A 15,529-nucleotide genomic window follows, 5' to 3' on the forward strand; every position below is an offset into this window, starting at 1 on the left:
TTGAGAAAAGGATGAACGAGACGTTGTGGAAAAGTATCCGATGTGATGCTGCCGTCTAGAGGTAGAAGCGTTAAACATATGGACAGGGCAGTATTTTGAATCCAGGAAAAGTACACAGTAGTAGAACAGTTGTCGGTTCTACAGAGTAAAGCAGAGTAGAGCTCTTTCCAAACTTTTTCGAAAATATTTGGAAAATCTATAGAAACTTTTTCGAAAATATTTTTTCACACAGTGAAAGGAGAAGAGGAGAACAGAGAAGCCTGAAACAGAGTAAAGCAGATGAGAGCAGAGTACAATAGAGTACAGTAGAGTCCTCATCAAGTCTGCCTTGCCCCATGGTAGATTTGTAGACTAGCTTACATTTGTTGTGTGTGAGATAAGTGTGTAATCAAGGCACCAAATGTTTGTGGAATAAATCATACAGTCAACTACAAGTTATTAATAGTATCCTTTAATGGACTGGGCTAAGTTGTTGAATTGCAGAGGTAAAATACAACGTAAAGTGGAATCTCATAGCAAAATTATTCTGTGACCACAAAAACACATTTTGTAAAAGCCGAAAATGATCTCAAATGTATAAATAATCCTCTGTACAAAAACAATTTATAAAGAGCTAAATCCCTCCATTGAAATTTATTTAAACAGCTTTTGTAGGTCAATAAACATTTAAAAAGACATGACAAAATCCTACTGCAGAAATACCAGTATCAGTCCAGCAGTGTACTGTATGTGGGGTGTTTTCAGACCAGAGTCCTCCTCAGGCTCCAGATTTGTCTCTTGAAACACAGCCCCATGTCACCGTGGGAGACGAGATGAGGTTCTGGCCACGCTGGGTTCTCCATCATGGTTCCTCCTCCTGCTCGTTCTCCGCCTCCCCTGCTTCCTTCTGGAGCTGTTTATACTTCCTCTTGAAGAAGCCAAACTAAAACATTTAAAAGCTGGTTAATGCACGACAGAGTGAATCAACAGTCTTACTCCTTAGGGGTGAAACTGTATACAGTTTTGCATACATTTACATTACATTTAGCAGACGCTTTTATCCAGAGCGACTTACAGTAAGTACAGGGACATTCTCCCGAGGCAAATAGGGTGAAGTGCCTTGCCCAAGGACACAACGTCATTTGGTGTGGCCGGGAATCGAACCGGCGACCTTCAGATTACTAGCTCGATTCCCTAACCGCTCAGCCACCTGACTCCCCAGTCCTCCCATACCATATGCAACAAAATCTCAAGGATGAAAACAGATGGTTACCTTCCACAGCAGGCCGACAGCCAGAGCCAATAGGAGAAGCCCGCCTATCACACTACCCACGATCACCCCCACAGGTACGTCCGCCGTCTCCCCCGGCTTGCTGACCGTGAGGAGGACCTAGGGCGAACAGGAGGAGTGAGTGTCCACCACACAGAGAACCAGGCCCTCTACACCACTCAATTCACTGGTTCATGGGCGTTCCTTCATCATTCCTTGTCAGTTGGGTTTGTCGTTCAGATGTATTGTGCGTGTGCTGTTTTGTATTTAGTGTGATTTTTCGACCCATGATTCTCAGGTTCAGGAGACAGAGCTGGAAGCATAGTGTAAAACACACGTTCTATCACCTGTAACTTCTTCACGGCAATGAGGAGTAGATCAGGCTGGGAAGTCTTTATTTCTGCTCTTGCTGTGAGCACAACAGTTTGGAACGTCGACTGTGTGACAGAATAGGTAATGGAGAGAGTGATTCAACAACGTAAATGAAACATCATAAATCACGAGTATTGTTATCATACTGCATCTTAATTATACATCTCTAATCCTAACCGTGCACATGGAGTTGAAGAACATTTAAGTAACAGAGTCCGGCAGACTGGTAGTGACACTGAAACATTTCACTGTGTCAGTGTTTTATCCTTACTGAGACCAATGAGCTGCTCCAGATCCTGGATGACACATTCACAAAGTAGTGGCTCTTTTCCCTCATGTCTTTGAGGATGCACTTCACAAGTGTGCACTGAGCATGCTCACAATCCTGGGGAAGTTAAGTAGGAGATTGAGATTGTTGACGCTGTGTTAGTGTGGAACAGCACCTCCAAACATGTTCATAGAGGGATTGTGGGAGCTGTTTAGTCTGGAATGTTCTGAGGCATGTCACAATATCTTATGGTTTTGTGCAACTTGAACCACTTTTAGCAAAGGCTAAATAGGGTACTTTTAAAGTACTTTGTTTGTGGTACAGTGCTGGTATTTGATAACATCATTTATACATTTATATATAAGGAACCACCCACCAGTTGTTCTAGACCTCTGAAGCTGTCCTTCTTGAAGGCCACTTTGTGCGGCTTCACCCCGACCCTCAGAGGATCGACCAGGCCGCTGATGTCACAGCTCACTGCCCCGCCCTGGAGAAGGGAAACACGCCCCATCAACCTTCTGAACACGCCCCTTCAACCTTCTGAACACGCCCCTTCAACCTTCTGAACACGCCCCATCAACCTTCTGAACACGCCCCTTCAACCTTCTGAACACGCCCCTTCAACCTTCTGAACATGCCCCTTCAACCTTCTGAACATGCCCCTTCAACCTACTGTACACACGTGTTCAACCTTCTGAACACGCGTGTTTTTCATATTACAGCAGAGGGGAACGGGCTGACTACGAACAGCAACGCCCCAGCTTTCACGAGAAGGTTACATGTGTAGAAGTTGTATATTGGCCTGGGCGGATGTGCGGAGAAAAGGGAAATTGAAGTGGAAAATCGACATTCGAAATTGTCCATGGTTGAATTACACTGTAGGTACAGCTGAGAAGAAGAGTTGTCGTTTCAAGCAGTAGTTAATGAGTATTGCCGATTGGACTCTCACCGATTGCGTGCTCAGGCCTGTAATGTAGAGCAGTGGGTTTCCAGCATCGGTGGTGTTGGGCAAGAAGATGGTGAGATAGGCCAGGCTGATGGGAATGTTGCCTGTGGAAATCTAGAAGGGAAATTACTGTAGTACTGATAAACCAAAGACATATGCAGCAACGTTGATCAAATTCACACTGCACTCTCACCTCATGTACAAGTCAAACCTCCCTAAACACGACCCCCCAAATACGTTCTTTATACAGTAACTTATTTAAAATATTACAGTAACTATTACTTTATGATGGAAATACTGTCACACAATTATTTCAAATATTCATTGCCCTACTTTCAGGAAAAAGTTGAACTTGGGCCCAATGTCATCCAGGTTGTTAATGGTGGTCTTCACTGCTTTAGCCTCGTCCACCACATAGAAATTAATATTGGATTGCCTGAGGACATAAACATTACATGATATTACAAAATAGCAATTGATATGTCAACGTTGTTCCAATAGTTCATATTATCTCATTTCTTGGCATTGTACAGTCACTTAAACTGACTACTGCACTCTTGGTTAACCATATTTATAACAAATATAAAATGTGTGCTTCTATCATTACTAACCACCATACTATTCAGGGTTTCCCGCGGCACTTTTCAGTTAAGGCGGCCGCCTAAGCAACAGGCCTGCCACCGGGAAACCCTGCTATTGACCTGGTCAAGCTGTGCTGTCATGAGTGAGACTGAACGGTCCAGGGCTGCGTTTCCTGATAACGATAACTAAACCATCTATATTTCTTACGTACGTTTCCCAAACATGCTCGTAAGGAGTAGGCTAATCTATGTGCTTTAAAGAGTTACGAATTTTCAAGAGACACTTTAGCTACGATGTCTTTGGGAACGAAGATTCGTCCTACGATGGATTCTACGATCAACTTAGGCTTACGACGCTTTCGGGAAACGCAGCCCTGGTAGACTGAACGGTCCTGGTAGACTGAACGGTCCTGGTAGACTCACGCGGTCATGATGACCCCTGCGTCATAGCTGACAGGGATTGTTATGACCACCTTGTTGTCTTTAGGCTTCTTCTCCTCGCCATCACTGTCGGTGATATTACGGTCATTTACTGCACAATACCAACATCAGGCACAAACAAGTTCATGTACTTCTTACTGGTGTCTTTGTCATCTTTATCTTTCAGAAATGAGGCAAATGTGAAACTAATCTACCTTTTGGCCTCAAACGTGACTTGTGCTTGCTCCTGTAAGTGATTCAGGTTGAAGTCGAAGTTGATCCAGAACTTCCCCTGCAGACGAGAGAGAACACAGACATTGAAGTGTTGTTCAGGAAGCGTTGCATGTTAGTGTGGAGCTCATGGTTAAACACTGTTCCAGACCTGCTGCTCTTTCTTCAGGGCAGGGTAGGCCACCTGGCAAGCCAACGCTGACTGCTCAGTAGAGGTGGAGCACTTTACTGAAGTCCCATCACTCTGGAACAACAAGTCACGGTTTGATTGATTGTTTCCAAGCAAACTCTTCAGGAATTCAATTCAGTCTTTAGCTTTGTATTTCCCTTTTCATCCTATCTAAATGGAAGTGTTGGATTTTACATAATGAATGGATGAATTACAGACTCAGTTGTGTACAGGGTAAAAATGCCATTCTAATGTGGCGATTCAGTTCAACACCTTAACCAGTCACTCAAAGCTCACCGAGGGAGTTATCGAAGCATAGAAGAGGTTCTTTGAGTACGTAGCTAAGACCCGAGTGTTGTATGCGTTCTCCAGTTTGTTACTCACGAGTACCTCAAATGAGATTCTACGGTTCTTGTAGCTAACCAGCATGGTGGAATCACTGCAAGGAAGAGATCCAACAACTGATTACTGAAACATTTGTAAAATTAAACAAGTAACCATTACAATCCACAAAAACAAGAAAACATCTATAATACAAGATCAAAAACTTCTACTGACAAGATGGTTGAGGTCAGACACTAAAATGGAGCATTCAAATGTTATTTAGCTTGAGCTGGTATTATTAAGCGTTTGTCACTCCAGGTTCTGAAAATAGATTCTGAGCTGTTCTGCCTCGGCTGAAAGAGCCACACCCATTTTATGAGGATTGAGCTCTGAGTTGAAGCTTGAACAATACGTTTTAAAGGAATTCTTTAGTAAATGAGGCTTGTATAAAATTAAATAGAACTCTTAAAAAACGTTCATGCAGGGTGTGACATCTACGGAACAAATGAAGTTCGGGATGTCAAATATACTGTTCCTTTTAAACACAACATTCTGAGGCAGGTCGGTAAATGAAAACAATGGTTAGGAATCATCACTCTAGATATTCTGACTGGAAAGTATTAGTGAAATAAGATGGAAAACACTTCCACACATTCTTCCATGATGGTTGTCCTAGTAGGACAGAACTCACCTAGGTATCTCTCTTCCTTTGTTTACCCTCAACACCAGATCGCTGACACACACCTTGTCGGAGCCACAGTCTTTGGAGAAAGGAATCTGCCCGAAACATTCTGCGTCAGTTTCCCCAAAGAATTCAAACGAATCCTTTAAACTGACCATACCACCTAATTCCGCACCAAGCTTTCAAACAACATTACAGCAGAGCTTGTAAAGGTGATGATTAGAGGACACAAACTGAAAATGTAAGCCATATGAAACAGCCTTACTAAATATGACTGTGTGCATCAATCAAAAGCATGAAATATATTCTTACAAAAAACTCCCACGCGGGAGGGGAGAAGACGTCAAGCACTGGGTTGGAATCTGAGTTCAGCTGACTGATGTCAACACGTAAACTGATAGAATTGACAAAGTCTGGGGTTTCCTGTTGGAAAGATACAAATTTAAATTAATACATATTTAGGATATGAATTTAATAAAGTTATACCACAACAAAAATATATATTCTGAGGGTTAAGTGAGGCAAAAAATTAACTTAAATGTTAAGCCTTAAGAGTCAGATGGCTGAGCGGTTAGGGAATCGGGCTAGTAATTGGAAGGTTGCAGGTTCGATTCCCGTCTGTGTCAAATGACGTTATGTCCTTGGGCAAGGCACTTCACCCTACTTGCTTTGGGGGGAATGTCCCTAAGTCGCTCGGGATAAGAGCATCTGCTAAATGACTAAATGTAAATGTAAGTCTGTCCTGACAGAACTAGGCTTTTCAATTTACACCGATATTCTTTTTTTATTCGTTTTTTTTTTTTTACAGTGACTTGACAGTGAGTGCTGCTAATCTGGAAAAACACAGATTTGAAAGTAAAGTTGCCACGGTGATCGTCCGTGTGTCCTGCTGGTTTCGCCTGGTGAGTGTGTCATCAGATACCTGGACGTATATCTGGTAGGGCTGGCACACAGGAACAGATGATATCTGCAGGTTTCCAGAGAGAAGTCTATCGTTGTTTTGACTGAACAGCCCTCTGGAGGTCACATGAGTTGATTGCAGGTCAGCGTCAAGCAGAAGATTGTAGGATATCACTAGAGAAATAAAAGTTAGTTATTTACCCCTAACCTCTTTCCCTGAATTTTGTTACATTTAAGAGGATGTATTCAAATACTCTAACCGCTAAGCTAAACCCATCTACAAAGCCAGCATGCTCACCTTACCTCCAGGGCCGACAGGATTCTTGGGCTTGAAGGAGGCTGTGAAGCACACCTTGGCCTCAAAGCAGGAAAGCTTTCGGCCGCTGATCAAACAGGGTTTGTTAAGGATGTTGATATTATCAGGCGTAAAGGACACACGGACGGTCACCGTGGCAACTCCTCGAGACCTGGCGGAAAATAGGTGTACGTTAGCGCCTGATTAGATGTCCATAATGGAAATGTCTCAGATGGGGCTAGGATCTTAAGACTTGATCCCTTTCACAAGATACTTTTCAAGATATGTCTGCGTGTATAATTAAGTGATGTGGAGCAATAACTAGACGGGAACAGTTTGTGATTGTATGTACCTGATTTTATGAGGTAACTACATTTCAATATTTCAGTTGGATAAGGGTTAAGGGTTTGTTGGTATTAAACTTTGGTAGTCCTTGCCCACTGATGCCTGACAAGCCTAACTCACCAGAGCTGGATAACTTTGCCATGTGCACCGACTGAAACATCAGGAATGGTGTCATCGTTCAAATCTCCATAGCTGTCCAGAGACCTCCCGAAATACTGCATTTTAGAGTCTAGTTTAGACCCAAGGATTCTCTGGAATAAAACAAATCAATGTATGATGAAGCACATGTGGTGAACAAGCAATTTTAAAATCAGAAACAGCAGGGATCTCTGCTCTGTTGACGGTGTTTGGAAGGTCAAACACCCTGACACTGAACCGGCACGACCCCAACAAGACCTCCCGTCCCCCCTACCTGAGAGAACCGTGTGCGTAGTGTCTTCTTCTCCCCGTTGTAAAGGTAGACGGCTCCCCTCCCGCCGTCCTCCAGGGGCGCCCCTACCACCACGTCACTGAAGCCGTCCAGGTCCAAGTCGGGGGCGGCCGAAAGCGCCGTGCCGAACCGGGCGTTCTCCCCTGGGGCCGGACCCTGGAGGACGCCGTGATCGCTCAGAATGCCCTTCAGGAGAGAGAGGAGGGAGATTTATTACAAAGACTCTGTGCTCTACAAAAGGTGTCAAGCCATCACTTAATTCTATAAGCGTCACCGACACCCCTTACTTTGCCTGGTCTGGATGTTACCTTGCTGACGGAGTAAAGATAGACCACCCCCTGCTCTTTCCTCAGGTCACTCATGAACATCGGGGCCGCGACCAGCAGCAGGTCCGACACTCCGTCTCTGTCCACATCCAGAGGACACAACACGCTCCCGAAGTACGACCCGATCTGAGAGGACAGACAAGGGCCTTTACTTTACAGACAGGGGCCTTTACTTTACAAAATGTTGAAATCAGGCTGTAAAGTTGACACCAGTAAAGTTTGGTACATTTGTTGCCAGTTGTACAAAGAGTCTGTGAGTACCTGTTTCCCTCTCTCGGAGTCCACCACCGTGAGCTGCTTTTGGGAGTTGACCGTGTAGACAATCACCTGACCTGAGTGGTTAGCGCGGGGAGCCCCAGCCACAAAGTATTCAGAGGCTCCATCACTTAAAGTGGTCACAGAATAACCTGGAACAAAAATGTCAAACCTGGTTTGACATGGAACATTATGATACACAACCTGAACACCACATCTGGTGGGATGGAGCAGTGCAACACTGTTCATTTAGCAGACACTTTTATCCAAAACAACCAACAGAGGGGGATTTGAACTTGCAACCTCCAAGCACTCCTGCAATGTAGTGCTTGTGCTTACAATGAATGGTAAAATAACAGGATCCTAAGATAATTTTACAGTACAAATCGCTGTCCTTTATGATAGCTTACCCAGTAAGGAGCTGTGGTTTCTATCCTGCAGGATGTTCTCGAACACAGAGGAGGGGAAGATGTCAGCTTGGGCTCCAGTCAGGTGGACCACAGTTCCGCTCCAGGCATACACACCCACCGCCCCCAGCATCATCACATCCTGTTCGGCAAACAAACAGGATGTGAAGAAAAGAAAAGAAAAGAAGCCCAGGTTCCCTCTCCTGTTAAAGCTGGCATGCTAGCCTGTTTCTGGAGAGGACAGGGACCAACCTGTGAGCTGGAGTAGTGAGCGCTGAAGCCCACCTGAGACATCTCCATCTTGAAGTTCTCACCAGCAGTCCCCGTGCCTAGTGAGTCAAGACAACCAGAATACGCTGCTCTTCAAGTGATTATGAGGAAGGTCTGAATATGATTATTGAATACTCTCCTTAAATCTCAAACTGGCTTTCTCACACCTCAAAGTCAACAGTCAAGTAACATGATATTTTTATAATGTGTACAGTATTAAGTATTTCACTGTCCACTCATTTCTGGATAGTGAAATTCTTTACTGTGCCTGTCAACAAAAATGACACAGTTCTCAGTCAAACTGTACCTTCGATACTGAAGATTCGGTTTCCCAGTGATCCAGCAATGGTGGACAGTGCTGCCTCTTCGGAGACATTAAAGAAATACTTGTTGCTGGGGACACTGGCAATGGACTTGATCTCTGCTATAAGGTTTGTTGTGTCAATGTTGTTCCTAGAATAGTACCCCAGGACCTGAGCCCAGAAGCAGAACACAGGAATGACAAAGTGAAAGAATCATCATTCTGACAGTTGGTAGCCTACGACTAATGATTCCAAATGCGTTTCAAAAAGTAAGCTACGAACGCAAATAAAAGGGGATCGTCTTGCATGGTAGGTTAATCGTTAGATTAGCAAGATAGTCGTCTTCACTTACAGCGATGCCGAAGCGGGTTACTTGTTGTTTCTCACAGTCTTGTATGACATTTTCCCTGAAGGCGCGGTCATGGGACTCCCCATCGGTGACCACCACCATCACCTTGGGCACGCCCGGCCGACCGCCGCTATCCGCATGAAAACCCCACTGACTGGAAACAACGCTCAACTTTACAACCTGTTTGACTTCATTTTACAAACTTGCAAAGCTTTCCAAGACTGAAGAAAAAAAGTACAATTTAAAAATACTTTTACACGGACAGTGTGATAAACTTTTAGGTTAGTAAAACAAAATGAATACCAAGAAGTCTTACAGCCAGAAAATGTAAGTGAAATTAAATGTTTGGTTGATTTGAGTACCACGAAGTAATACGAACCAGGCGTAACTGATGGCGTGGAATGTGTTTGTGGAGTGACCGTACATCTGAGTGATTTTGGAAACAGCTTCCAAAACTCCCTTTTTGGTATTGTAATCTCTCAATCTGAATTCAAACTGGGCTTCTACAGCATACTGGATGACGCTTACCTAGGTGAACAACAAAAAAAGTCCAGTTAATTTATATGTATATACAACTGTGTATCTGACACTGTAGGGTCACATTTAATTGATTCAGGACATCTTACTTTTTTGAGCCCCGTAATATTTAAGTTTCATATGTACAATGCATTATACTGTATACTAACCAGTGCACTTTGTGGTCCAATGTCTAAAGCAGGAATTAGCTTTGTGAGGAAGTCATTCATTGGTGTCCAAGGATAAATGCTGTTCGAGCCATCCAAAACAATGACGATATCCATAGGGCCTCCACAAGCTGGGGAAGGAATGGTCGAAAGTTGTGATAAATAAAGAAACATGGATAGCATTACACAGCTGCTTGAACCACTGTTCCATAATAATATTGCAGTAAAGTGTCTTAAAAGTATGTTCCATTATTATCCTTAACAATAACATGTCCTGAATTCCTACTGATGACGACGTGTGTGGAAGATATCAGGGATTTATTGTGTTTATGTTCATCACGATCAGCAGATCAGTGGTTGCCTTAACGTCTGTTCATGTACTCTTTTTTGTCATGTCAAGATGTGTTAAACATTCTCTCCAATCTGCAGATTGCTTAATACTCATAAACCCAGAATCCAACTGACCAGTCACACCGTTCCTGAAGAGATATCCCTTTTCTTCATCAACATAACATTACCTTGATAACAGTTTAAGTTTTTTGTCACACTGTCTTTTATCTTAACAGGAACAACATGCTCTGGAACATGAAAGTGTCTTACTCTGCACTGCAGGAGAGAAGGCAGGGTGAGGTTTGAAGAGAGGATTGACTTCAACACAAGCCCCCGGGTAATATATTTGACTTCCACACTGCTGCCCCCACAGTGGACCACAGGCCTGCACGGAAAACACAAACACTGCTTTTACTTTTCTTTTCCTCAACAAAATAGGCATCATTCTGAGCACGCACACGTTTGAGGATTTGAATAACATCCTTTTGGTGTTGGGGCGTGAATCGTGATTCATTTTAAATGTTGAGAGTTGTCACACTAGTGTGACTAGACACTAAAAGTGTCAATGATTTACATGCCAATCAGGAAAGCATCACTCAGTGGTAGAAAATATCACTGTTGATCAGGAGGTCCCAGGTTCAAATACAACCCTGTACGTCGCTTTTGATAAAAGGGTGGGCTAAATGAATACAGTACAAAATCACAACAATTGCGGCCTTTGTAGAAACAGTGAAAAGTCTTACCATGAATCCACTGGTCCTGCGAGTTAGAGCCAGACCGAGACTCATGTTGGTGTTGATGTTTCTCACATTGGGAATATTCATAGAGTCTAACAACACAAAAAATGGTTCTCAATGTTTATAATTTCAGTTACAAGACACTGTGAATTAAACATTGTTTAGATCAATCCTGTTCTAATAGGGAGCCATGTATTTTTTGGGTCAAAGGTTAACGTTATGATAAAAAAAACTTTTTTGTGTGTGTGACAGTCTCACTTAAGGTTTAAAATGTGTGTAAGTGGGATTTACCCTGAATGTTGAGCTTGTCACAACTGATTGTGGATCCTGATACAGGACACTTATAAATGTCTCCCTTCCTGTTTTGAGTGTAACCACTCCAGGGAGAACCAACCAGGAGCCTAGAAAGCAGAAACGCCTCACATTTGGACTTCCTCCATGCTTATAAACATATATACATACATATACTTTTTTAAACCATGAAAGTGTTCATATTTCCAAATGCATGACATTATGTTAAACACGGTCTTGAAAGCAGCACAGTTTTGCAACAACAGCATGTAGTGGTTATACTCACTGATCATTCATACTCGAAAAGAAAATTGTGCCAATTAGAGTGAACCTGAGATATTCATGGGAAAAATGAATGGGTTTGACAGTCCTGCAACAGGCATTTCTAAGTACGGAGGGCTTGTTTAAGGGGGGAAATTTAAAAATAGATGATCTTCTGAGGAATAAAGTCATCGTCCGTCTATAACAGGACGTTAATATCTAAGAACAGGAAGTCTTTAAGAAGCACGAGGAAGTTTGTCTGCATGGGTGATCTGAGTTCCTCATTCTGTACCATTTTCCTTGATGATTGGTCAGCTGCTGAACAGTGTAGCCAAACTGTCCTTCAGTGGGCCCAGAGAAGATCTTGGCACCGGCTGTGCCAACGTTGAACAGCACCAGGGACCCAAACCTGTCAACTGGGGAGGAACCAAAAGGGTTTAGGACATGATAGGGTATAGTAACAAGGGAGAGATCCATCTTTCACATCCATCTTGAATTCCCCTTTTTAGGAGTGAGCTTGAGTTCAGCAAACATTCTCCATCCTCCTCACAAAACATCCAAAATGGTGTCTGAAGTGAGGAGCATGTCTCACAGGTTGTGGCTGTGTACTCCTGAGGGCATGGAATGTACCTGCTCCAAACAGCTTTCACCCACAAGCCCAAGCTTGTCAGACCGATGTGTATGCATGCAATCCATAGCTTGTGACTATGATGTGTGCTTTAACAGAGCCCCCCCCCCCCCCCCCCCCAAAAAAAAAATTCGTATTTGTTTCAGAAATAAAACAAAAGGCATTAGAATGCGCCTGGTTTAAATGATTGTTTTCTCTGAGAAAAATCTATTCCAAACCTCCATTACGTGTTTGTGTAGTATCAAATAGGGTGGGTAACATTATACAACTTGCAACTAAGAATTCTATTGTCATTGTAATAAATTAGGTTCCGCACTGCAGTAGCTTACCAGACAACCACCTTGTTCTTCAGCATAATTTGCGTAATGATTGGGGATTAGGTCGTCAATTAAATGTGTCAGGTGCAAGTGTAGGCTACTGAACATTTTTTTTTACTTGTAATGTAACTAGGCTATGTCAAATATGTTATTGCATGGATATCGGAAAGAAACTTGATAGTGGGAAAAGTTGGAAAACGGATATTTGCTTAACACCATAAGAAAATGTACGCACGATACATATTTACAAACACGTATTCTATTTTACTTTGTCAAATGGGAGAAAGACGTAGCCTAAACCTCCAATCTCATCACGCTTATTACTTACTTCTAATACTAACAAACTTGAGTTTGCATAATGATTGTATTGTGCCTACGTTCATATATGATTCTACTTACAAAGAATGAGAAGACTAACAAGGATATTCGTTCCAATTGATGACATTTTCACGTCCGTTGCATTGATAATGATGGTTCAACCCTTCTTCGGTTCCTTTCAGTAGTTGACAAACTTTTAGCAGACTGCTCCATAAGTGACTATAGTCCAGGCCAATTAGATTTGACTTGGCGTTCATGAGTCGGCGATGACGTTTGGTCGATTCTATATATTGCTCTTTTATTTGCATCCTATAACAAGGATTCATATAGTTTACTGTCCGCAATATAAAACATCTGACATAATAATGGTGTAATAACCAATTTGGAGTTATCCATGTAATCGTATTTCATTTCTCAGATGTAGGCTAGCCAATCATTGTCCCCACTGTATTAGTCTAGGAATTCTCAAAAAAAAATATTATAAATTTTTTGTTCCTCAAGACCTGGCTTAATAGACGGGTTCAAGACTAATAAAGACTTCTCAGTTTTAATCTTGAAACGGACTGGAGACTCACAGGACAAGAACGACGTCCTGAAGTGTGCAGTTCAGTTATTTAAGCACACTCAAGTGCTTATTCTGCTGACTAGTCGGGTTGTGGTCAGTGGCGGTTCTAGACTACTTTTACTGGGGGGGCCAAGGGGGGGGGGGGCAGTGTTTAATCAGAGGGGCACATTAAAAACGGAAACAAATGATATTTAACCATTAAAGGGGCGATTGATTTGCAAAACCGATTTTACCTTGTCATAGTTGAAAAATCAGAGTTTGGTGTGTGAAATAGACATACAGTGAACCTCAAAGTCCATTGAGGCCTCTTTCCTATGCAAATCTTACAATTTGTAACTGCTGCTGTGAAAAGATAGGTATAAAAAAAATCCCCCGCTATGACGTCCCAACGGGGCTCCACCTTTTTTGGTTCTTTGTCACGCCCCAACATTTACCTACAGACCAACCCACCGGTGTTCTGGCCCAGGAACATAAATAAAGGTTGCCTAGATCTCAGACACTAGTTTATCTGCTGGTCTGTGTAGCCTATTTCCACGGGAATTGAAAGAAGAACGTTTCTCTAAGGATATTGAAAATGGGCGACGGTCGTAAATGCAGTGTTCCAGGCTGTACAGGGAATGCTGACAGTCATAGTCTTCCCACGGAATCCAACACTTGATGGGCATGGCTGATGTTTGTCTATGAGAAGATCCCTGTGAAGTTCGACATTCATTTATTTATTTGCTCGAACCATTTCACCAAAGACAGTTTTGAATGAAAACCTTGAACAATTTAAGGATTTGCTAAGCCGCTGTTGCTGAAAAGAGTTGCTGTTCCAACCGTATGCTCATCACAAACGAAGGCTGTAAACATGATTTTGTCGCTAACAGTTAGCCTATTAGCAATGCTAACGTCTCCTGTGTCTAGCATAGGTAGAATGCTGTTTCTAAACACATCAACATAAATTACTTAGCAAATGACTTTAGCTAGACTAGCTGTAGTCGGCATTAGAAGGGAAGCTTCCGAAAAAATTGCCAGAAAACGAATAGCAGTCGAGCCTATTACTAACGCCTGTCTATATTATCTATTTGAAAGAACTGGAGAAAGGCAGGTGCTAGATATAGGATACGTTAGCATTACTAATAACTGTTACCGACAAAATCATACTACAGCTTGCGGTTGTGATGAACATAAGGTTGGAACGCACCTCAGCAACAGCTTCATAGCAAATCCTGCTTTACATTGTCCCAGGTTTTCAAACCAGTCCAGGTGAAATGGTTCGCGCAAATGTGTCGAGGGTTGAACGGCATGGGGATCTTCTACCCTACTGTATAGACAAACATCAGCCATGCCCGTCTAGTCAATGTTAGCTAGACACTAGCTCATCTGCTTTTTATTAACGCTGATTTGCAAGGAATGCTAGATAGCAAAAACATTTAGACTATAGGCATGTAAACTAGTTTAACTTGCTGACTCAAGAGCATAGGTAGAATGTGTGATGATTTAGCCTAGTTTATTGGCAATGGGGCTAACGTTATTTCATGTTCCTGACTGTGTTTCATTCAAATAAATAACCTGTGTTGTCATGTAAATCTACAATTCAAGATGCATGTTTGTCCAGATCTTTTTTTCAGCAAGATAGCTAAAGCTAACTGAAGCTGAGTTGAATCACGATAGTTTGTTTGCCAACCTGTAGTGCTAACGTTACCCACCTAAGGCGATCCTGTTTGCTCCTACAACAGAAGTGGAAACAACTAACATAATCATTTGAAATAATATCTAGTCAATCTGTTGAAAACAGTGTTGTGTAGACACAATAGATTTATTTGTACGTTTTTATTTCAAGTCTCCACCTTCGTTGTTTCATTGAGTGCTGTGGCCATGTTGCGTCTTTGCTCCGCAGCTTCACTCGTTGCAAACTAACCAATAAGCTCGCAGCTCATCTATATATTCATGAGCATACCATAAAAGGAGAAAACCAGGGCGCATAGAACAGCACCCAGGGCATTTTCAGCTCAACCAATGTTACATACCCTATTTGGAGATCTTAAGGAACAGTGTGAAATACCCCAAAACTCCAGTCAATCAACCCTTTAAATACTTTAATTTAGCTTTACATTAAAATCATACCAAATGCTCTGGCTCACCCTCTTCTAGCTCCTCAACTCTCTCAATACCTTAATATGTTTCTCTAACTTTTTATTTACTGGGGCAAAAAAGGCTGCAATGTCACTTCCTCGGTTCATGATGACTAGGCCTACTACAAGAAGAAAAAAAAACGTAAAACAAATTGTTTTAC

At 42.4% G+C, this 15,529-nt stretch overlaps 1 protein-coding gene across 1 annotated transcript; it reads right to left on the reverse strand.

Moving 5' to 3' along the window:
• Nucleotides 1-508: 508 nt before the first annotated feature.
• Nucleotides 509-12,813, reverse strand: LOC146220121 (integrin alpha-2-like). Its single transcript, XM_084694874.1, has 30 exons — nt 12,768-12,813; nt 11,716-11,839; nt 11,163-11,272; nt 10,878-10,963; nt 10,405-10,519; nt 9,808-9,935; nt 9,501-9,649; nt 9,125-9,275; nt 8,778-8,943; nt 8,453-8,529; nt 8,204-8,342; nt 7,800-7,945; nt 7,521-7,664; nt 7,195-7,398; nt 6,903-7,033; nt 6,446-6,609; nt 6,165-6,316; nt 5,555-5,665; nt 5,252-5,337; nt 4,534-4,675; nt 4,219-4,311; nt 4,052-4,128; nt 3,840-3,923; nt 3,169-3,271; nt 2,839-2,949; nt 2,266-2,376; nt 1,893-2,006; nt 1,597-1,686; nt 1,253-1,369; nt 509-922 (listed from the first exon to the last, which is right to left on the reverse strand). Exons 1-30 carry the CDS (start codon nt 12,811-12,813, stop codon nt 842-844), a joined length of 3,552 nt encoding a protein of 1,183 aa, XP_084551000.1. The 3' UTR covers nt 509-841.
• Between the last annotated feature and the right edge of the window lie 2,716 nt (nt 12,814-15,529).

Source organism: Hypomesus nipponensis, chromosome 28 (genome assembly GCF_054491055.1).
Source record: "Hypomesus nipponensis isolate SF chromosome 28, ASM5449105v1, whole genome shotgun sequence".
NCBI classification, from domain to species: Eukaryota; Metazoa; Chordata; class Actinopteri; order Osmeriformes; family Osmeridae; genus Hypomesus; species Hypomesus nipponensis.

Bases quoted from the DNA above. Each gene is read 5' to 3' on its own strand.
- LOC146220121 (XM_084694874.1), bottom strand. From the start codon at position 12,813: ATGTCATCAATTGGAACGAATATCCTTGTTAGTCTTCTCATTCTTT. The intron at 7,665-7,799 runs GTACTCACAGAC...CTGTCCTCTCAG, and splicing joins ACTCCGAGAGAGGGAAACAG to ATCGGGTCGTACTTCGGGAG. The intron at 4,312-4,533 runs GTGAGCTTTGAG...TTGTTGTTCCAG, and splicing joins ATGCTTCGATAACTCCCTCG to AGTGATGGGACTTCAGTAAA.